Here is a 24,463-nt window from a genome sequence, read left to right as displayed (position 1 = left end):
GATGCCTTGCAGACGTATGCGAGAACCGTGCCGTCAAATGAATGAGTTCGTCGCCATAAGACCTATCTGTGTCGGTGCGACGTAAAGCCCCTAGCAAAAAAAATGAATGAGTTTGAAAGAAGGCGCATTATTGGCATGAGAGAACGTGCTACATCCATTCGGAAAATTGCTGCTCGTGTGGGATGAAATGTGCCGGCAGTGCAACGGATGTGTACAGAATGGTTCACAGAAGACCATAGAACACGACGAGATGGATCTGGTTGCACCACCCAGATCGCCTCCCGAGAAGATCGACACCTCATCCGAATGGCATTGTAGGACAGATCTGCGTCCTCCTCGGCTCTGGCGCAACAGTGGAACAGTGTAACACATCGTACACTATCAGGTGTGACAGTCCGTCGCCGTTTATTACGGTCTTGTTTACCGGCGCGTCGTCCACTTCTCCGCTTACCTTTGACTAATGTTCGTAAACATGCTAGACTGCAATGGTGTATGGAACGACGTCACTGGGGCAGGAATGGCAGCAGATAGTGTTTTCGGACGAATCCAGGTTCTGTTCGTTTAAAAATGATGGCCGCATTTTGGTTCTCCGCAGACAGGGGGAGAGGCATCACATTAAGAATGTTAGTGATTGCTTAAATATTTCTGTTGGTGTAAGTGAAGGTGACATAGTTGTCTGCTTTCTTTTTAGTCTCTCTGATGTGGATTTGTTTACAGTTTTACTGACATTCCTATCTATGAAATGTCTGCCAAACCCGTCCTTACTCGCAATAAAGTAGATGGTGTTGAGTTCTTTCCTTGGATTCGCGTCAGATGAAGGGTTGTTAAATGCTCTGTGAATTAGACTATAAAATATCACTCTTATTTGGGAGTCCGGGTGCATAGAATCTTGACGAATGGTGTTAAACGGTTTGGGTAGGCTTTCTATAGATATTACAAGAAAGTTTGTTTGAACTGCTATTAATGGCGAGACCTAAAATGTTTTAAGAGTTGTTAGTTTCAACTTCGGATATGAACTTAATCCATGGGTCAACTGCTTTTAATTGTTAAAGGATGATATCGCCGTTGCTGAGGTTGTGATCTGTTAAAGCAAAAGTGTCGTCGACATAACGCGTCCTGAACACAATTCCTTCGATTTTGTTATGAATCTTGGTATTTTCCAAATGGTCCAAGTAAATTTCTTCCATTATCCCAGAAGCTTGTGCGCCCATAGGAGGACTTTCTTGCTTATAGAATTGACCATTCAATGTGAAGTAATTGTTAGACATTACAAATTCTAAAATATTTTAAAACTCTTCAATTTCCTGTGTGCTTAATTTACTGTTTTTCCGAAATTGTCCTTGATTATCTGTAAGGTGTTTGTGACCGGTATGCTGGAATACATGTTTTTTCATGTCAGATGAATGTATTTTTTGATGTTGTTGTAATACCAAGTTCTTGGTCAATTTACAAAATTCTATAGAATTTCTAATAGAGTTGGGGTTCTCGAATTTGTAATTTGTCGTTAAGTATGGTTCTTATGGGAATATCTGATTTATGGACGTTGCGAATCTTAGTCAGTAAGAATGAAGGATGTTTGTTTCAGTATTTGTTTTAATTTCCTGTTAACATTATTGGCTGTATCTTTTTTAATCAATTTAAACAAGTTTTCCGAAACAGTTCCCGTTTTTTGCACATAGGTCTCCTTGTTCATAATTACTGTAGCATTTCTCTTGTCCGCTTTTGTAACTATCAGATCATTCTAGTTGATTTTTCGTTTCAGAGAATCAGGGGCCTTTTTAGGGAATAAAGGAGTTGTCTATTTATTGATTTCCATTAGGGTGGAGAGATTTTTTACGAGTATTGAATCGAATTTCTGTTTGATTATCAACTGGTAATTTCTGTATAGCATTCTCAGCTTCAGCTGTAATGGTAATGGCATCTTTTAATTTAAAGGCAGTAGGCCATTTGAACTTAGGGCCTTTTTCCAAGATGTTGATATCTGAGGTGCTGAGATGGGTATCAGAGAGATTTATGACAGGGTCGTGAAACTTCAACTTTTCCGCGAGGGACTCATTAGTATGCATATTGTGTGAAGGTGAATTTTTACCGGGCCTCTTATTGCGCATACGTGTGTTGAATTTGTTGTCTGGAATGGTCTATTTCTTGGTGATTATATTTGGCTGTTTTATCAATTGCAAATTTCTGAAAAGAGTCCCGTTCATTCAGGAATACCGAAAAAGATCATGGGGATTCTCACATACGCCTTCATACAGCTTGTAGAACTGTCATTTCAGTAGTATTTGGCTTGAAATCAGATGAGCCGGGCTGGGTAGCTCAGGTGGTAGAGCGCTGGCCTTCTGAGCTCAAGTTGATAAGTTCGATCCCGGCTCAGTCTGATGGTATATGTAGGTGCTCAGACATGTCAGCCTCGTGTCGGTGGATTTACCGGAACATTAAGGAACTAATGCCGGACAAAATTCCGGCACTTAGGCTTCTCCGAGTAACGCGTGAAAATAGTTAGTGGGTCATAAGACCAATGGCATTACAATATAAATCGGGTGAACCCAGTATTCCTTTTACGTCATCGTTTACCTCTCACACGTAGCAAAGCAGCAATCACACCTGCGGTTTAAATGAAATTCATCTTAGAACTGCGAAGCTATTTATCAGTTGCAGTCCGCACATCAGAACAAATTCCTGCGACAGCGATTTTTCTGTGGCAGCACCGAAATCGCGCTGCACCTAACCTATTAGATGAGTGCCACTGCGTGAGAAACGTCAGCTTGCTCGTATTAAACTATCCATGGTATATGCCGTTCGCCATTATTTTCTCTCAGTCGGTGACACCTTGAAAAGTCAGTATGTACTGATATAAGAAAGACGTGCACACTTCGGATATCTTCGAAAAGAATGAAATAAAACTATTAATATGGTGCATAGTCTACAATTATTGCTGTATAAGCAAACTTTCTCGATAATTCTTGCATTTACTGAAAGATCGCCGTTCAAAGTTACTGTTTTTGGACGTCCGACACTATAATTTGTTCATGAGCATTGCAATAGATCATCATCAACGTCTGCAAGCCTGCCGGAACCGTTCTCGTTCTCCCAGGTTCCAAATGCTACCATTGAACTAAGCAAACGTCTTTACGGATATCACTGCCTATTACGGTGTCAGCTTCATAAAAGGTACGTCATTAATGCTGTTTTTAATGTATACGTGAATGTGTATGTACATTCATTATGACTGACTCCTTATAAATTGGTCAGTTACATTCTCCCTTGGATTGTTTATGATTGTCACCCGGAGTTCTCCCCGTTCTCCAATTCTACGTGAGAAGAAGTCTTGTGGTTTGGACTAGCAGAATTCATAAAGTCAGTCGACGGGGCGAGCAATACCTCTTATCCCACAATGCTCTTCCTATCCATTATTTTCCTTAAGACTTGTCACGCCTCCCAGCCACACATGGATGTGCAGTCCATCTGAACAATGTTCGTTGCTTTCATTTTCATATGGCAGTATGTAGGTAAATGAACCTTATTGCACCGTACTGTAGGAATGTGTATTTTCATGAAGTATTTACGCACTCCTACAGTTCAGCTCCTTCCTTTACACATTAGCACAGGTAAATGAACACAACGAACGTTGTTCTGATGGTCTGCATATCCATGTGTGGCTAGAAGGCGTAACCAAGCTCAGTGAGGATGGTAGATCGGAATAGCGTTGTAGGATAGAAGATATTGCTCGCAGAAGATGTGCGTTTACGGTCTTGAGCTCGGACCTGACCGGCTCTTCGCTGCGCGAGCTTTTCAACCTCAGTTCAATGTGGCGCACGGACCGAGAGACCGGGGCCGACTGTAGTCTACTACATAGCACGTACACAATTAGAGCTGCAGCGCTGATACATTCACAAAAAGACCGTCCGATTGATGTGAGATGTCGCCACCGGAAGACATAAGCAGAGAAATGCCCTCCTACCAACAGCGGCACGCTAGGGGATATACCGATATAAACCAAGACATTGCATTGCTTGAGTCCTGCAATGCCCAACTTACTCTAGAAAGTAAAGAAGTGTTTAGTATGATGATTCAACATTCTGCATTATTGATGACGAAATTCAAGCTACCATAAAATATCTCCCGTTTAGTCGCTCTCCAGGAATCGATGGGTCCCATATGAATTTTATAAGCGATTATGGCTTATTATCGGTAAGGACTTCTGTGACGTTATCTTCACTATCTGGAAATGCCGTGCCTTATGTAAAACTCAACAATAAGGTATTACGATTCTCCTACCAAGAAAGAAATCGCCTCTTCAGGAGGAGGAATTCAGGTCGGTTACATTGCTATGCTGTGATTATAACATATTAACCAGAGTGTTATCCTGTCGTCTGAAGACTGTCCTGGTAGATATAAGTGGAAGTGAACAGTATTGCAGTGTTCTCGGACGTACCATTTTGACAAACCTACGAACACTACGTGATGTCCATTTGAAAATCGAATCCGAGGCAATTTACCAACTGAGCTTATTAAATATAGATCTTGATAGAGCATTTGATCGTATTACCCATCAGTGCCTGTTCGTTGTTTAGTAGCATTTTCATGTCCCTGATACAGTGATCGATTACGTCCGAACGATCAATTGCAATTATATATCCGGAGCACTTGCCAACGGGTACCTTTCAAAGTCGATACCGATAGAAAAATCAGTTACTCTTGGTCATAGGACTGGAACCCTTCATCCGGACACTCACAGCTACAAGGATACGGAAATACATAGATTTTCGATGTGTACATACGCTGATGACATATTTGATGGATGTTAGTACTATGTGAAAACGACTACCTGAATTAACTTCAGTGATGCACGAATCATTCAGCAAAACTGGTTTCATATTGCTGATGAGGTGAAGATCCTTGGTATTAAAAGGAATAAATCTGTGTTGGATACTTTAGAAACCAACTGGGCTAACGTTATTGTCAGTGTTTGGGGGTGTGAGGGGTGTCATGGGGAAATTTCGTGGAATGAATTCGAATGCAACTCAGAGTATTGTGGTGACAAAATATATTAAAGTGCTCTCAAATATTTGGTATTGAACTCAAGTGTTCCCGCTACCAAAAACTTCGCTGTCCCCGATTTTCTCCGACAATACAGGTACAAGGATTAGCATGCGCACGGCTGGCTGTCAAGCTGAATGTAGCTATTTACGATTGCCATTCTGTGAACCATACCTTAGTAGAAATAATAATAATAATAATAATAATAATAATAATAATAATAATAATAATAATAATAATATACGTATACACGGAAGTCATAATATGAACAAAACGAACCAATGCATACAAAACCCTCACTTACGAAGGATTAAGTCATAAAAATGCAGTATAACATACTTTAGTATTCTTTATTAATATTATTTTCCTCCAAATCTACAGTGAAAATACACATTTGATCTGTTAAATGAGAAAAATAACCATGTCCAGCCTATATGCCAGAATAATTTAAAGTGAAATGAGCAACTTGCACTGATTTATGGCCCATGAGCAACTCCTTATCGGAGATCCAATAGCCTTGGCAACACGTCAAAAAACGGCATATGTAGGTTAAAACCTGCATCTCTCTTCCGGCTGGGTTCGCAACTTAGCACATTTCAAACCGTACATTGCCTTCCCTGCTGACCTCCTCAAGTTGTTTACTCAGTTCTCGCCTTACATCACCTGTCGTGTTTGTGTGTCACCAGCTCCTTACTAAGCATTTTAATATGCACTACTTCTTAATTGTTAAACACCATAACTTGACTACCACACCACAATAAACTCTTCTCGTTCCACCGCGTAATTCCTCTTAGCATTTCTCCCTCTCATATCACTAAACATTTCAAAAAATATAGTCACAATCTCACATTTTCATTTAACGCCAATCACCCTCTTATAAATACAAAGCCAAACAATCTCCACATTTCAAATTATCATCCATCTCCTTAACTAATTAATCTTCAGTTCAAATTACTCGCAATGAAATTCCACATTTAAATTCCAATCACATATCCATCCAAATCAAAGTCTTACCCGTACTTAAATTCTACCTTCAAGTCCAATCACCCTAGCCACCTTCACTCCAAACTATCATTTTTACAATCTCACCCTATCTTTTCACGTCATTCAACCTCTTACAATTACAAACCCAGATCAACTCCACATTTCAATTTCTCATCCACCTTACTCCTTCCATTACTACCATACGCTGTCTATAAATTAATCATTCTTATCTCCACTACACCACCAACTCTACTTCTTTCAGATAACAATACATCAACTGTCAACCAAGTCATCGCTTCCTCTCTTATCAGTCAGACATAATACCTCATACACTTTACATCTCAGCATATCAACCCATTAAGAATAATCACAAATAACAATATTATCGCTTTTGCCACCTACCGCCTTATTCACCTATACCACCACTTTTCCTAGCATAATAATCTATGACCAAACTTTCCCACTCATCCACGATCTTTACATTCCACCCCATCAACCTCTTAGACACCATCTGACACTTTCATTTAACGCCAATCACCCTCTTATAATTACAAACCCTTACAAACTCCACATTTCAATTTGTCATCCATCTCCTCAAGTAATTACTCACATTCAAATTCCACACTTAACTTCCAATCCCGTGACCATCCAGATCAAACTCTTATCCTTCTTCAAATTCTCATTCACCTTACTCCTTACATTTTTACTATACCACACCTATAAATCTCTCCACTACACCACCTACCCTACCTCTTCCAGATAACAATACATATAACAATACATCAACAGCCAACCATGTCAACACTACCTCTCTTATCAGTCAGACATAATACCTCATTCTTCTTCTTTTCCTGCCGCTTTTCCCACACCTGTGGGGTCGCGGGTGCGAACTGTGTCGCACATGTGGATTTGGTCCTGTTTTACGGCCGGATGCCCTTCCTGACGCCAACCCTCTATGGAGGGATGTAAGCACTATTGCGTGTTTCTGTGGTGGTTGGTAGTGTAGTATGTTGTCTGAAGATGATGAGGAGAGTGATGGGACGGACATATACACCCAGTCCCCGAGCTAGAAGAATTAATCAGAAGCGATTAAAATCCCCGACCCGGCCGGAAATCGAACCCGGGACCCTCTGAACCGAAGGCCAGGACGCTGACCATTCAGACAACGAGTCGGACAGACATAATACCTCATTACCCACTTAAATCAATCGCTCTTATCTCCACTACAGCACCTACTCTACCTTTACAGATAACAGTACTTCAACAGCCAACCAAATCATCACTATCTACACCTACTTCTACATCTACTTCCCTTACTACCACAACATGGCTTTACTCTATCATCTACTGACTCTCTTTACTTAACTTTATACTTCTCGATACTACACCCTCCTCCGTATTGTCCTTCTTGCCCCACAGTTCTTTTAAACTCGTGCTTTTTCCTTTCCTAAAAGCCTCCCCTTTACTAGTTGTAACATTAATCTCCCTCTGCCTTTTGCTGCACTTCGTCGTTTCTCTCATAACATTTATTGTCTCATTCATTACCTCTTCAAGTTTCTCCAAACGACTACTGAACGGAGTTGCCACAAAGCTTGTCTCTATACTAGACTCACTCGGCACACAACCTCCTATTGCCCTACCTTCCAAACCAAGACCACCGGGCGAGTTGGCCGTGCGGTTAGGAGCGCGTATCCGGGAGATAGTGGGTTCGAACCCCACTGTCGGCAGCCCTGAAGATGGTTTTCCATGGTTTCCCCATTTTCACATCAGTCCTGTACCTTAATTAAGGCGACGGCCGCTTCCTTCCCATTCCTAAGCCTTTCCTGTCCCATCGTCAACATGAGACCTATCTGTATCGGTGCGACATAAAGCAAATAGCAAAAAAATATAACAAACCAAAACCGTCCTCTCCGGGACTGTTTCCTGAAACCCGGCTTTTTTCCACATACACATCCTCATTTGCACTGCTAAATTCTTCTTGCTTCAAATGCTCATCGAATACTTTCAGTTGCGCCACTGTCCACTTTCGAGTCCAATTCCCGTATCTCACCACCAGTATCTGGCCGCTAATATACGCCCTCAATTTTGCTCTCACTAAATGTTTCTTCAAAATTTTGAAATTCATATTCTCCTCTCTTCCCCGATCACTCTTAATCCCAATTCTCTCACTCCGTAGGTTACCAGCGCTCCTTGTCACTATGTCTGCCATCAATGAAGATAGCAGCGACACTTTTATGGGTCTTCGTGCCCTCACCTTACCTACCCTCTCAGCATTGTCTATATCTACCTCCTAAAGTTAATTTTCATTTTCTGTTGAATAACATGCACCACTTTGTAAATGATGTCCACTTTCTTCCTCCACCCAGTATATAAAAATGGATTTCTTCTTACGAACCATACAGCAGACTGCTATTTCTTTCTTCAAGTTTGCCACCTCCTCCTCCATATTTTTTTTCTCCCTTAGTGACACCAGTTGTCTCTAGTTGTCTTCCGTCTTTTCCTTAGTGTCTTTCATATATTCCTGAAACCACTGTTTCGTCTTTTCTTGCTCCTGGGCTTTTTCCTGTAGCATCTTTTTTAACTGCTCAAATGGGCATAACTCCTCCACTACCTCCTTTACCACCTTCCTTATAACTTCTATATCCTCCCAGCTCAAGCTATCACTGCTCTGTGGACCTGGATTTACCTCCACTGCTCCAATAACCAGCAGCCTAGTGACCACCATTGCCGCTAACAGCATCTTCTCGTTCCCTTCCATCTCCAACTTGCATTTTTTTAAAATATTCGTTCCCTTCTTCATTCTTCCCTGCCGTCTCCCGATAGTGACCCTGTACTGCTCAATATTGATCATCTTCGGAGCTTCCTCCTCACACTCCACTTGACCCGACAGCCTCCCCACTCTTTCAACACTCCACTCAGCCTACACACCCCACACGAGACGTCTGTTCTCCTTGCTGGCTTACGCTAGACTGCCTCACACTCCACTTGACCCAACAGCTCCCCCACTCCTTCAACACTCCACTCAGCCGACACACACCACACGACACGTCTGTTCTTGCTGGCTTACGCTAAACTGCAGTATAATTTACTGTACCTGTCATTCTCATATCTCATCTACCATTTCACGGTCGTTTCATGAGTTTGTTGCGTGATAGGATAGAGTATTTTAGGTCGGTACCTCAAGATGAAGCCCTTAAGACTAGAAGTTTATCGATCAGTTAACCAACCAATCATTGAATTAATGAATTAATCAGTCGTGGACTCACTCAGTTAAAAGATACTCGCTAAGGTTTATCTCACAGATTTATTCAGCTGGGTCAAGCGGAAGTAAATGCTGTTTTGATATTAGGATTTTGAATAAACTTTTATTAATTCTTGCATAAAATAGTATTCATATGATACATTTATTTATAATCATACATCAGTATGTAACAAAGGATTTCTATCTCTGCTAGTCTTTATCCCTAAATGTTCCTAGTATATTCTGGCTTCTACGTCTGAATTCTTGTTAGTCAGAATGTTTTATTTTCTGTATATTGCTGTGTGCTGGGTATTTACCTAGACTAATAAACTTAATTATTTTGAGTGCTTCATGATTCAGTTAATTAACCGAAAACGATCTTGTATCCTGTATCAGAGCATGTAAATGTGCTCTTCTGATCATCATAGGCGTAGCTGTAGGCGTCCGGGCACCGTTGCTTGAAGAATTCAGGGTAGTTTTGAGGCCAGTCTGAAGCTTTACATGTGTCAGGCGTTCCAAAACTATTTCGGCAGCAGTACTGGTCCGTATCGAAAGCTAAACAAGCGCTTTTGCAACCCACTGTTTCTCCATTGACCACCTGTCGAAGATCGTCTGGACACTCATTGTTGATATTGGCTGTGCATGAAGCTTCACTGCAGTCATAACCACTCCCAGATTTGTCCGTAGGCGCGAACTGCTACAAGAAAGTATCTATTTTATCAAATGAAACTGCCGACCTTAAACAAATTACAGAAATAATTTCTAAAAAGGTACGATGGATGTGTATCGTGACTTCAATTCTTTCCAGTTTCTTATTACTAATCGTTGAATGGAAAATGACAAATCCAACTACCGCTATATCGAGCTTGTGTTATAGTGCAGACTTGTGTTCATCCGAATACACATCAACTTCCAAACTGATTTACCTCGATCGAGCGCGTTGTCCGTGCGGTTCGCATCGTGTAGCTTTTAGCTTATATTCGATAGTTGATCGGTTTGAACCCCACTGCCCGTAGCCCTGATGGTGGTTTTCCATGATTTCTTATTCTCATATCAGGCAAATTATGGCTGGGGCAGTACCGTAATTATTAATGTCACGTTCCCTTCCCTCCCAGTCCTAGCCCTGCCCTGTACTATCGCCGCCATAAGACCTGTCTGAGTTGGAGTGACGTCAAACTAATAGAAAAAGTTGCCTCGTTAGTTTGCGTAGACTAAAGACCGAAGAAACATTTCTCCTCTTCGTGCAACATATTCGACCGCGAGGATAATTGACTGGCCTTTTGCATTACTATTTATGATGTATTAATTTCGCCATTTAATTCTTTCAATCGGTGTTAACGGTAGCATGTACTGACCTGGAGGGAAATATATATGACGAAAATGTGTACACGTCTGATGCTTTAATACTTGAATAGTGTTTAACAGTTAATATGCTGCATAGTTTATGATCAGGAATTTCTTTTTGCAACTTGCTTTACGTCGCACCTGCACAGATAGGTGTTACGGCGACGATAAGATTGGAAAGGGCTAAGAGTGGGAAGGAAGCGGACGTGGCCTTAATTCACTTGCCTGGTGAGAAAATAGGAAAACAAGGAAAGCCCTCTTCAGGCTGCCGATAATGGGATTCGAACTCACTGTCTCCTAAATGCAAGCTCACAGCTGCGCGCCCCTTACCGCACTGTACAATGATTACTGATATATATATAATATATCGACACATATCCCATTTGTGGAATTTTGTCTTGCTTTCCCTTTCACTTATAAGAAACGATTAGTGGAGATATTGTAGTCGTTGGCCTTATGTAGCAAGCTCAGTGTCAATGGTATTTTAATGGTTCACATACAATTCGTTGTTTTTGTATTCTCTTTCAGAATTCATCCCTTACATGTAACATTTCCTCGTCTTTATTTAAGTACCTTGGTAAGGCGTGTCTAATTTTCACCATAATCTTTCTGGAAAGGATGTAAGTATTTCCAGACTAAAGTACAATACATCGATTGGAAGTATTTTTATGTCTGAATTATTACCAGGATAGTTGGTGGGTGTTGTTATCCATAGAATGGTTTGATGCAGCTACCATGCCAACCTACTTTGTGCTAGTGAACAACTCCTAGGTATCATGGAGTGAAATCTCAAACTCTTTCTTCGTGTCTAATTTCACCAAATGGTTCTCATCTCACCAACTCGATTCATTAATTTTACATTTGTTATCCGACCTACTCATCTCACCTTCAGCATTCCTCTGTAACACCACATTTCAAAAGCTTCGATTCTGTTTCTTTCTGTGTTAGTTATTGTGTCCATATATTACTTCCATACAATGCCACGCTGCTAAAAAAATTATTTGAAACATTTTTTAAACATGCACATCTATGTTTGAAGTCCGGAAATTCCCTTTATTAAGGACGACCTTGCTTGCTTGCTTATCGTAGTTACAGTTTATGTCAGCGTTATCAAATATCTTTTCTCGATCTACAAATGCCATGTACGTGGGCACATCATTTTTATGCGCTCCTCTAAGATCAGACGTAGGCTCAATAGGCCTATTATTTCGCATGTTCCTACATTTCTTCGGAAGCTAAACCGTTAGTAATATTATTTTTCATAGCGTTTATCCCAATTAGTTGGGGTCGCCACTTTATGTGGGTTGGTAGTGTAATGTAATTTGTTTTGTATGTAAGTGAGGTGTATTAAGACGAACACAAACACCCAGTTCCCGAACTAGAGTAATTAAACACACGGAGTTAAAATGCCTGGCCCAGCCGGGAATGTAATCCGGACGCTCTGAACCGGATACCAGTACGCTGACCATTGGGCCTAGGAGGCGGACATTCTGCCGTATGTAATTCGTTTTGAAATTTTTGCGGGAGATTTGTGTACTAAACTAATGGTGCAGTGATTTTCATACTAATTTTTCGGCACAGGTTTTCTTAGTTTCTTAGTTTTCTTAGGTTTAGTGATGGCAGCGTAGTTTTTAGAATCGGATGACACTTCTCCTGTATCATACATGTTACTACCTAATACAGTAGACTCACCATGCGATTTTTCTCCCAAGACAGCGAGTTATTCTAAGTTTATATCATCAATTCCAGGGGTGTTAATCCTACTTAACTCTCTCAGTGTTTTGTTGAATTCTGTTTTCAAAATTGGGTCTCCCGTTTCATCAGCATTGACATCTTCTTTTTCAAGTACATTATCATCTATGTCTTGTCCGGCTCCAGGGCTAAAGGGTTAGCGTGCTAGCGTGCTGGCGTTTGGTCACAGGAGTCCCAGGTTCGATTCCCGACAGGGTTACGAATTTTAACCATAATTAGTTAAATTCCCCTGGCACGGGGACTGGGTGTATGTGCCGTCTTCATCATCATTTCATCCTCATCCCGACGCGAGGTCGCCCACGGGTGTCAAATCATAAAGCCTGCACCAGGCCTCTCCGGAGGCCACACGTCATTATTATTATTATTATTATTATTATTATTATTATTATTATTATTATTATTATTATTATTATATATTTCTTTCCTTTGATACAATTTTGTTGAATATGTTCCTGCCATATTTCTTCCTTGTCTCCATTCTCTAAAAACTACTTACCACCTCAGCTCCTACTATTCATACACCTTCTTTTCCTTTCCCCAAACATTTCCTCCCAGATTATTTTCTTCAGCAGCCGTACTGATTTCATGCTTCAGGACTGTCCACTGTTCCTTGGCTTGGTTTCCTTTTCTTCATTTATTTCTTTTGTAACACGTTCCTTGAAACATTCATTCATTGCCACTTCTTCAAAATTATCCATATCCCATCTCTTTGCAGTCTTTCCTTTCTTCAGTTTCTTCAACTTCAGACTGCATTTCGTGACCATCAAGTTGTGATTGGAGTCCATGTCCATTCCTGGGAAGGTCTTGCAATCTATCACCTGCTTTCTGAATCTTGGTCTAACCTTAATAATGTTTATTTGATACATTTCTGTGTCCCCAGGCGTACAACCATCGTTTGTGGTTCTTGAATCAAGTGTTATGAAAAAACTAAATAGTAATTTTGTTGATACCGAGCTCGATAGCTGCAGTCGCTTAAGTGCGGCCAGTATCCAGTATTCGGGAGATAGTGGGTTCGAGCCCCACCGTCGGCAGCCCTGAAGATGGTTTTCCGTGGTTTCCCATTTTCACACCAGGCAAATGCTGGGGCTGTACCTTAAATGAGGCCACGGCTGCTTCTTTCCCACTTCTATCCCTTTCCTATCCCATCGTCGCCATAAGACCTATCTGTGTCGGTGCGACGTAAAGCAACTTGCAAAAAAAAGAAAAATTGTTGATAGTCTGTATGTCGGGAGCGGATCATCTTAGCTCCCCTCCCTTACGTTGCTTCTCGTATGCATTTCTCAGAAATTGGCTTGAAAGTGTTCAACAAATCCTTAAACCGTCTTCATTGTGGTATTTGGAACAACCTGTGAGATTTTTAACTCGGTTTTTCTGTGAACCTGTAAGCTTTCATTCGCGATATTGTGACTTCGAAATCGGCAGCCATGAATATTGTTTTCTGTGGTTTCCCATTGTCACACCAGGCAAATGCTGAAACTACAGATTAAAGCTAGGGCTACTTCCTTCCCATTGCTACCCCCTTTCCTATCCCATCGTCGATGAAGACATGCCTGAGTTCGTGCGAAGTGAAACCGTTTGCGAGAATAAAACTGAGTGTTTGGAACAAAACACTTATTATGAAGCTGTCTTGCTAATATCTGAAAATCCGAAGAAATGTACATACCAACATAAATTTTTGGCAGGGTCTGGATTAAGGGTGGGATGTCAGTTGTATGGGGTTAAAATTCCAAACTTCATTATTCTGTTATAAATGCGAAACAACACTCTAAAGGCGTGTACCAGGGGCCTAACAATGGTAAATGCTTCTCTGGGTAAAGTGTTGCGGCATTTCTTTAACAGTGAGTTTATCTCTTCTAAATTCAATGGAACCTATTGTCATTTCATTGAAGTTTAAAGATATATGGTATGCGTGGTACTTAACGGGTGATACATTATTCTTTAGTCTTCCTGGAGAATCGTGCATTAACATATCTTTTGGTCATTTTACTGTAGTCCCACTGTCAACCGACGCAATGCCAGAAATTACTCACTGTAACGGGAATGTTGAAACCATCCACATTGCTGATGTCGTAGAAATCGTTTCCATCCGACCCTTGGAGTGTTATTTCAGCCAGAGTGACTGGGGGAGCACCTCCGGCTCCATTACACTTGAGGACGTTTCCACAGTCTCCAGTATCGCAGTGACCATTTCCGTTCTCGTCGAAATTACATCCTGTGCGTGCCCAGAAACGACCAGCCCACGATCCATCAACGTCCACGGTTACCTGCAGAGTAAGAAAATCAAAGTGATCAAATAAGGTGTAACAGGCATACTGTACATTGCACATTATCAGCCAAATGAACGCTTCTATACCTGCGATCCGGCGGCCATTTCCCAGCCTCCTTCATTGACTGGTGGTTTCCCATCGTTGCCCAGAGACCCTACCCAGATAGTTGAAGGATGATTGTTCACGAATGTGAACTGTACTGCTTGAACAGTGGTGAATACTGCCACAATGCAGTAAAGCAGAAACATCTTGGATTGGTTTTTGATATCTGGAAATAAAAATAATATTCTGAACATAATATACTCGCTTTGAATAAACATAGTGCAGTATCGGTTTTAACAGACAGTTTTACAACGTTGGTAAATATAACGAATAGGTTGATAAGCTAGATCATTGGAGCTATTGTGTACTAATGGCCTTCAGAATACGTTTGAGATGTACTGAAACTTCTGATAAAATGTTGGTTTTACATCTGTTTCTTGAGCTTCGAGGTTTTATACCCAAATTTTCCAAGGAAGAAATGGAACTTTCTGTAGAGTGTAGACTCATTACTAAGTGCCTTTTCAAGTGGAGAGAATGAGTAAGTTTTATTATTTTGTGCTGTTCTTTACGCTGCTAGATGTTTGTATTCTGTACATGTCCAAAAATTGTTGTATGAATATTGAATGCCTGTTTGGCCAATTCCGGAGTTTATTTCTATTTCTACCCGCGATTTGTATCGGCTGGCTTCAATACATATAGAAATTCAATCTGTGGTTGGGTGGCTGGACCTTGTTGTACACGATGTCACTGGAATCTTACCAGGCACCTTCGAATGCAAACAGGCTTTTTGCAGAGATAAACGCTGGCGTGTTACTTTTTTCTCTGGGCGTTTTCGGCCGGTATTGTTGTGTGTGAGATTTGTGCTGGACAAAGCGGAGGTGGGACAGGTTTTTCTCCGGGTACTCTTATATTTTATTCCAACAACACTCTCTAATATCATTTCATTTCATCTGTCGGTCATTAATCGTTGCCGATGGGGAGTGCGACAGGCACCATTCCTATTCTCGCCGCTATATGGGGGGGGGGCCCTTCATTCACTCCATTCCTGACCTTGTCGAATGACTGGAAACAGGATCGATGTGCAACTTCTAATAAGGATGAAAATATAATGTTTCAAACTCTTGTATTATTATTATTATTATTATTATTATTATTATTATTATTATTATTATTATTATTATTATTATTATTATTATTATTATTATTATTATTGTTATTATTATTACACTGGCGAAAAAAGTATCCAAACGCCAATAAGCGGTTTTGCTATATTAACGAACGTTGGCAGGCTTGTTTATACATCTGAAAGATGACGTTGATTCAAGTTTTTCCGCAAATCGCATTAGCGTGGCGCTAGTAGCGGCCCCACGACGTTGCACATCAGGTTTGCTGTAAATACGGACTGTACTGTGCGAGATAGTGACGGGTTGCCACTGGAATCGCGAAGAGTCGATTCCATATGCCTGGGGAATCGGGTACCCGATTCCGGAATCGATTTCGAGGAACTAGTAGCACCATCTGTGATGCAGATACGTAAACACGTACAGCACGAATGTGTTCTGTAATGCGAGTTCGTTTTGGTTTATAACCAGGTCACTTTACAAGCCTTGCCTGCTCTCATTGTACTGTCCTACAGTTATACATTCTAATGCGACTGTAATTTGATCAGAAAATATGATTCTCTGTTTGAAACTGATCGAATTGTATGGATTGTAAACATATCAGAACTTGTATGGGGATTATGACATAATATATCACTACTATTTCAACAAAATGCAGTTGTACCAAAGAGACAACCTTATCTAGTTTTAAGCTGTGATGAAAACAAAAATAGTAATTCTGACAGTTTCTCATAATAATATTTAGCAGTAGTATGAAAGTTCTTATTCTTATTCTTCTTCGTTTTCTACCACTTTTCCCACATCTGTGGGGTCGCAGGTGCGAACTGTATCGCACATGTTGATTTGGCACGGTTTTACAACCAGATACCCTTCCTGACGCCAACCCTGTATGGAGGGATGTAATCACTGTTGCGTGTTCCTGGGTTGGTTGGTAGTGTAGTGTTTTGTCTGAATATGGAGAGGAAAATGTGACAAATCCAGACCTCCAGTCCTCGGGCCAAAACAACTGATCAGAGACGATTAAAATCCCTCACCCGGCCGGGAATCGAACTTGGGACCCTCCGAGCCGAAGGCCTCAATGCTGACCATCCAGCCAAAGAGTCGGACAGTAGCACGAAATGTTCATAGCAAATTAAATGTAACGGAGGACAGGTATGCTACGAAACAAGTTGTGTACTTATTAAAATGTGACTTAATTCCACAGATGTTATACGTTTATACTAGCGATATTTGAAAACCAAATAAGAAAAATACAGTATAAGCATAAATAACAATGTCGATTGCTACACCCAGTGTCGAAGTGTGTAATGTGATTTCCAGACTACCAGGATAAATTGTTATTTCATTATTATGTGACATAATTCATTCGTGACCACCAATAAGACATTTCGCTGTATACAAAAGAAATAGTAAATATTGCACGTTCGAATCTGCCCCACTTTGAGTGCGACCGCGATTCCAGGCGTCATTCGCTCACATCACTAGTGCGAGAGCCTTAGTTACGTGTAAGATTTGACGGAGTGACTGTGAGTGGGTCGAGAATGCCTTTACGACGACGAAGAGGCCAGTATCAACAGCTCACGTCGGTTGAACAAGGCCCTATAATAGGGCCACGTGAAGGTGGATTTTCCTTTCGCGCTATTGCAGAACGACTTGGCAGGAATGTCTCCACTGTGCATGTGTGCTGGCAGCAGTGGTCACGAGAAGGTACGCTCGCAAGAAGACCGGGCACCGGAAGTCACCGTGGCACCGCCGAGAGGGAGGACCGCTGTGTCTGTGGCGCAGCGGGCGCAGCGGATTGCGTCTGCAGCAGCAATTCAAGCGGCAGTTGCCACCACAGTGACGCAACGAACTGTTCGAAATCTATTACTTGAAGAACAACTCCGGACCAGACGCGCTGCGTCATGCGACGTCAGTGGTGTCAAGCGAGAGCTCATTGGAGGATGGAGTGGAGATCCGTTGTGTTTTCCGATGAAAGCCGGTTCTGCCTTGGTGCCAGTGATGGCCGTGTGTTGGTTAGAAGGAGGCCAGGTGAGCGCCTGCATTCCACCTGTCTGCGGCGTCGACACGGTGGACCTACATCGGCAATTTCCTATGACAGCAGGAGCACTCTCGTGGTTATCTTACGCATCCTGACTGCAGATGTGTACGTCTGTCTGGTGATTCGACCTGTTGTGCTGCCATTTATATGAACACCGAGCTCGATAGCTGCAGTCGCTTAAGTGCGGCCATTGTCCAGTATTCGGGAGATAGTGGGTTCCAACCCCACTGTCGGCAGCACTGAAGATGCTTTTCCGTGGTTTTCCATTTTCACACCAGGCAAATGCTGGGGATGTACCTTAATTAAGGCCACGCCCGCTTCCTTACCACTCCTAGCCCTTTTCCGTCCCATCGTCGCCATAAGATCTATCTGTGTCGGTGCGACGTAAAGCAACTTGCAAAAAAACACCATTCATGAACACCTTCCCCGGGGGTGTTTTCCAACAGGATATTGCACGCCCCCATGCCGCTGTTGTTACGCCACGTGCTCTACAGAGTGTCGATATGTTTGTTGCCTTGGCCTGCTCGATGTCCCGATCTGTCCCCAGTCGAACACGTATGGGACATCATTCAACGACAACTCTAGCTTCATCCACAACCGGCATTAACCGTCCCTGTATTGACCGACCAAGTGCAAAAGGCATGGAACTCCATCCCATAAGCTGACATCCGGCACCTGTACGACACAATGCATGCACGTTTGCATGCCTGCATTCAACAGTCAGGCGGAGGCGATTACACCGGTTATTAGTGGACCAGCACGGCACATTTGCGATGGCTGTTTTCGCGTGGATATTAACCTGCACTCTTGTACTTTTAATCATTTAAACATGTTACCTCGACAGATATATTGCCAAAATGTCCATACTCTACATTCCTTATTTCATGGTGTTTGGATATTTTTTTCCGCCAATGCATTATTATTATTATTATTATTATTATTATTATTATTATTATTATTATTATTATTATTCATTGTATAGTCGCTCAAAAATGAATGCCCGCATGGTATCGTATATTTAATATTTTATCAGACTTAGTTTTAATTAATGATTGTCAAATTATGATTCACCTCATATTTAGATACAGTCCCTGTGGACATTCACAAAAAGACTTTATATCAGTTGGTTGAATTGTTTCTGAGAAAAGCGTACCTGCTAGGAACTTATGCAATACCTTGCGCTCATTTACATTATTTTTCATTAGAGAGACTGTAAGCCCTACATGACGCATAATCATGCTCTTTTCCTTCTAACCTTCAGCGTCACCCTCGTAAGTTCCTGTGTTCTTCTTGTCACACTAACGTTAAGTTATTTCTAATCATTAAACACGAACCTTGCAGCCTTTCGCTGTTTCACCTCTAGTTGATCGATGAGCTGTGTTTGATTCCAGTCCCATACAAAATCCGCACGCTACAACTGAATGGCCCTAAACAGTATGCCATAACCAAGTTTAAGGAGACAAGGAAACTGGTGTCAAGCATTCATTGCTAGCATTTGCAACATTGAACAATTCAAGCAGCCTGAAATAGTGGGCTTTTAGTTTTTGAGGAGCTAATAAACTGTGTTAATAATAATAATAATATTGTTTTAACGTCCCACTAAATAATTTTACGGTTTTCGGAGACACCGAGGTGCCGAAATTTTGTCTCCCGGGAATTAATTTACGAGCCGGTAAACCAAGAGACATGTGGCGGACGTATTTGAGTACCTTCAAATACCACCGGACTGAGCCAGGATCGAACCTGCCAATTTGGGTTCAGTAAGCCAGCGCCGTAACCATCTGAGCCACTCAGTCTGGCTAGCAAATTTTATTGACAATTTGGAAGGAGTTTTCAGAATATCGTCTCGTCTTACAACTTTGATCCAAACAAATGTCGATAATCAAGAAGAAGCGGAATCAAGAGGAAGATATGTAGCCTGCATATTTATTTCCGGGCAGATCCACTCTTTGTGCTTCAAACTAGCACTTCTTGTCAGAGACTTTTACTGGTCAACTGCGGAGTTTTACAGAAATACGGCTACCAACATTGAATTCAGAGATACGTAAATGACCTATAATTGAAAGTTGGTGTGTTTTTGTCTGTTCCTTTTTCGTCCTTAAATTCAACTGCACGTGCAACACGTTCGAATCCAAACGCCTCTTATTAGCTTAATCTACGAACGTTTATTACAGTGGAAAGTTTCTAGATTGTTTCTCTTATGTTAAAAAAATACATTATTATGGCGGTCTGCTATATAAATTAATCACTCAGTGACATTGCATTGACTGGTGGATGGAGTGTGAAGAAGCTTTGGAGAATTGGCTGGATGTAGAATAGCTTCTCAATAGAGCTCTCAGATAACCGCTTTTGTAATGTTAGCCTTTGTGACAGGCATTATCACACTTATTTCGTGTAGCCTATCAACCGGTTTTTGAAATTTTCTGTCTCAAAGTGACCAAGTGGTGGGCAATAATCCTCAGCAGTGTCTTTCGTTCTTACTTGCTTGCCGAGCTGAGTGGCTCAGACTTGACAGGCTCGATCCTGGCTCAGTCCGGTGGTATTTGAAGGTGCTCAATTATGTCAGCCTCGTGTCGGGAGATTTACTGGCACGTAAGAGAACACCTGCGGGACTAAATTCCGGCACATCGGCGTCTCCGAAAACCATGGAAATAGTCAGACATAAAGCCAATAACATTATTCTTTCTTTCTTTCTTTCTTTCTTTCTTTCTTTCTTTCTTTCTTTCTTTATTTCTTTCTTTCTTTCTTTAAAGTTAACTTAAACACGACAGTTCATTGTATTTTTATTTTTTTGCCAATGACAGTGTGCGTCAAAATCAAGTACAGGCTGAGCAATGTAACGTCTATGGAAGAGGCAATCATTGGTGCCACACTCTATTTTTTGTTGTTTATACTGAAAATTAGTGGAACATCTTCACGCAGCTCTTGAAGTGTGCTTGTGAAATGCGAATGTTGCACGAAGGCTGTTAATCACGCTTCACCATATTGGCTAATACTCCAGTTGATTGACTTGGAGTATTATCAAATTGTCTGGTCGGTCTTCATCAAGGTCTGAATGTGGAGACTCATTTATGGTAAAACGACTCTTTTTGAGTGGAGGAAACTATATTTTTCTGTTCTTTCCCCGATAGTATCCCCCGTAAACAGAGCTGATGCTGACGCATTTGCACTTCCGGTAAATTTAAACAAACGGACGTGATGAAAAATTGTTCATTTGGCTTACACTGACGTTTTATTTTCTTTGACCATAAACTTCATATCCTTCCTTAAAATTTTAAAATTTGATGTCTTCAGTATCCCAGCAGTAGCCACTACCTTGAGAGTGACAAGGACTACATCCTAAACCGTACGTACCGACTGGAATCGAACTGATGCGTACATGCCAGAGAATTGGCGTCAGTGTTATTTCCACATTATTACGTTCCCACTTGACACTACTGCTATTACATTGCTTGAAAACATTGAGTTGATGATGCTTGTTGTTTAAAGGGGCCTAACAGCTAGGTCATCGTCCCAGCATTGAGTTGCATTACGTAAAGAAATGTGTAACTAACTTTAACTAGCCCGCCCATGTTGGTTACATATTTTTTTAAATTTTTAATGCAGTTCAAATGTGTAACTAACTTTAACTAGCCCGCCCATGTTGGTTACATATTTTTTAAAATTTTTTAATGCAGTTCATTTTTACGTTGCTAGGTCTTATGGCGACGATGGGATAGCAAAGGGCTAGGAGCGGAAAGGAAGTCTCCGAGGCCTTAATTAAGGAACAGCCTGGTGTGAAAACGGGAAACCACCGAAAACCGTCTTCAGGGCTACCGACAGTGCGGTTCGAACCCACTATCTCCCGAATGCAAGCTCACAGCTGCGCGCCTGTAATCGCACGTCCAACTCGCTCCATACGCACAGATTAATTTGGCTTGTCAGTAGGCCCATTACTAGTGAAACCCCATTGAGTTGAAGAATATAATTATATATACTGTATGGATATTGTCGACAGTGCATTCAAACACGGTATCTAATGTTAGAGGTACAGTATTCAGAAATAACGAAGCTAGGGTGGGGTATTAGACACGTTACGTGACTCGGGATAGGTCTTTCAAAACCCTCAAAGAAAATATTATGCCCAGTACCTTTTATAATAATAATAATAATAATAATAATAATAATAATAATAATAATAATAATAATAATAATAATAAAACCTTATTGCGCTGCAGCCCTGACGGGACTTTTCTAGCAAGCGACTTTTACTCAGCCTGAAGGCCTGCAGATTATAAGGCGACGCACTGTCAACGTGACGATTCCTCTCGGCTGTTATTCTTGGCTTGCTGGACCAGGTCCTGTTTCTCACCGTCAGATAGCTGCTCTCACGTAGGCACAGTAGACTGCAGGACTGATAATAATATGTAAATATAGCCGCAAACTGTTATTCATGTCCTAATTTTAAATTCAATAGAGGAAGACATGTTCCGAGAATGAAGTCACGCTAAATGGTACCCTAATAAAATAAGTTGATAAATAAGTGATAAATAAGCCCGAAGGCTGGTTACATACTCATAGACGGCCTAGGCATCACTGCAGAGGCGTATTAGGGAAATGAGGAGTGGGATAGCTTCCCGTTGCTTTCCTCGCTGCGCCAGAAGTTGCTATTACATATCAGTCTGCCAAGCGCACAGAAATGCATACACCAACCGACCTTATGAGCAACATTTTCATGCCATTAATAGCAAGGTTTGACTGCGTATGGAATGGCATTACTAGCATCGCTCGTACCTCAATCACTTTCATATTGTCGAAGCCAAGGATAAGACCGAGACGGATCAATGTAAGCAACAAAATTGCTATAGCCCATTGCAGAAGACATAGTGCACAGTAAACACTAGATCTCGTCAGCAAAGGCATAAATAAGTGATAAATATATTAATAGTAACAATCCCCGCGACAGAAACTGTCACTCGCTTAAAGTTCCCTTATAGCTTCATGAATGGCTACAGTTAGAGTAGTATTGATCGAAAGTCACATTGGCATTTCAGACAGTGATGTATTTAATTATGTAACAAGAAATAAGTAATGTATAGTACGCGAACCTTTTCTTGAGCCCTGAACTTCATAGTGCTGAATGGGAACTAGGGCTCAAGAAAAGGTTCGCGTACTATACATAGCTTTTATCAATGTCATCCCTACATTGAATATCCTAGCGCGTATCGATTGAAGTATGGACAGCTTTTGGACGATTCTTTTCCGAAAATTCTTTAAACATATTTGACTGATTCTTGGGTGGGAGTGTAGTGTCCATGGATATAATGTTTGATTAGCTGTTTTAATATGCAGACGGGGAATATTAAATGTTTAAGAGACAATATTCTTAATTTGAAGTATAGCATTTGGAGTTAAATTTAAACGTCAAGTTGGCTGTATGTAAACAATGAATTTGACACACATGGACTAAGGACGGAAGCAGAATATAGGACACTTTGATTAGTACTGTACAGTCGTTTACTGAAATCAATAATTATATTTTCGAGTTTATTTAAGAATATCCTACAAATTCTCCGGACAAGTGTATTGTACAGCGATGCTACTTACCCTTCTGCTTGATGGTACGTAGGTAGCTGAATGTATGGTGGAATGTAAGGAATACTTTATATAGCAAAATACTAACAAGGAAAATGTTCCTCATGGCACGTACATGCTTCCCATTGGTCTTTCCTGCTGCTGAAGGCGTTTCCATCGACGACGCCTTGGCCGCTGTTTCAGGAAAGTTTATATTTATATCTTTTTGTTTGATTACTAGTACGTGTTATCATCTGTGCTAAAACTTCATGGCCAAAGTGATTTTATTTGTATATAACCCTGTTGCTTCGCATTTCCTTTGTCTGAGAGGCATGGATTGAAACTTTTAAGTGAGGTTCAAATTTCATTATTTATGAAGATGTAATGCCGAAAATATTCATGAGAGATATTGACATCATTATCCAATACATCGGAGTTATCCGACGTGTTAATTATATTGCATTATGAAATTTACTGGGCTCAAAAGTTCATTGAGGATATCTGTTTGGTTTTGGCGTGATTGTTGTTTTAAGGAACAATAGAAAACGAGAAGGATGCCCGATCCTTCGCAGAATAAAAATACCGACTAAGAAAAAGTAGGGCCATGAAGTTGGGAAAATAAATGACTCCATATACCTCATAAAATTACACCGTCGGAGTAGGAAGAGAGCCTGAAACACAGGGCGAGTTGGCCGTGCGGATAGGGGCGCGCAGGTGTGAGCTTGCATCGGGGAGATAATGGGTTCGAACCCCACTGTCGGCAGCCCTGAATATGGATTTCCGTGGTTTACCATTTTCACACCAGGCAGATACTGGGGCTGTACTTTTTTAAGGCCATTGTCACATCCATTCCACTCCTAACCCTTTCCTATCCCATCGTCGCCTTAAGACCTATCTGTGTCGGCGCGACGTAAAAAAATAATAAACAGGACTTGAAATGACCAAGTGAGATTGTGTCGGAATGATGAGAGGAGCCCGACCCAATTAGATCTCGTGAGATGCGGGTTTGTATGCCCTGAACCATGAAATCTGGGATAATGTGTTAATTTCACTCAGTTTATCATGAAATCACTCTCAT

At 41.2% G+C, this 24,463-nt stretch overlaps 2 protein-coding genes across 3 annotated transcripts in view; one reads left to right on the top strand and one right to left on the bottom strand.

Annotated features, from left to right (window-relative positions):
- The window catches only part of LOC136864160 (angiogenic factor with G patch and FHA domains 1), a 663,154-nt gene that overhangs the window by 547,112 nt on the left and 91,579 nt on the right, over window positions 1–24,463 (top strand). The gene's annotated exons all lie outside the window — the stretch shown is intronic.
- On the bottom strand, window positions 9,362–23,550 carry LOC136864158 (uncharacterized). Its single transcript, XM_067140806.2, has 4 exons — window positions 23,419–23,550; window positions 14,715–14,896; window positions 14,392–14,625; window positions 9,362–9,959 (listed from the first exon to the last, which is right to left on the bottom strand). Exons 1-4 carry the CDS (start codon window positions 23,510–23,512, stop codon window positions 9,630–9,632), a joined length of 840 nt encoding a protein of 279 aa, XP_066996907.2. The 5' UTR covers window positions 23,513–23,550; the 3' UTR covers window positions 9,362–9,629.

Source organism: Anabrus simplex, chromosome 2, assembly GCF_040414725.1.
Source record: "Anabrus simplex isolate iqAnaSimp1 chromosome 2, ASM4041472v1, whole genome shotgun sequence".
In the NCBI taxonomy this organism is placed as follows: Eukaryota; Metazoa; Arthropoda; class Insecta; order Orthoptera; family Tettigoniidae; genus Anabrus; species Anabrus simplex.
The sequence above is the reverse complement of the archived record's forward strand: the minus strand, read 5'-3'. Positions and strand labels throughout refer to the sequence as shown.

Coding starts and splice junctions, on each gene's coding strand:
- LOC136864158 (XM_067140806.2), bottom strand. CDS start 23,512: ATGAGGAACATTTTCCTTGTTAGTATTTTGCTATATAAAGTATTCCTT. Junction 14,897..23,418: donor ACGTACCATCAAGCAGAAGG/GTAAGTAGCATC, acceptor TTTTATTTCCAG/ATATCAAAAACCAATCCAAG. Junction 14,626..14,714: donor AAATGGCCGCCGGATCGCAG/GTATAGAAGCGT, acceptor CTTACTCTGCAG/GTAACCGTGGACGTTGATGG.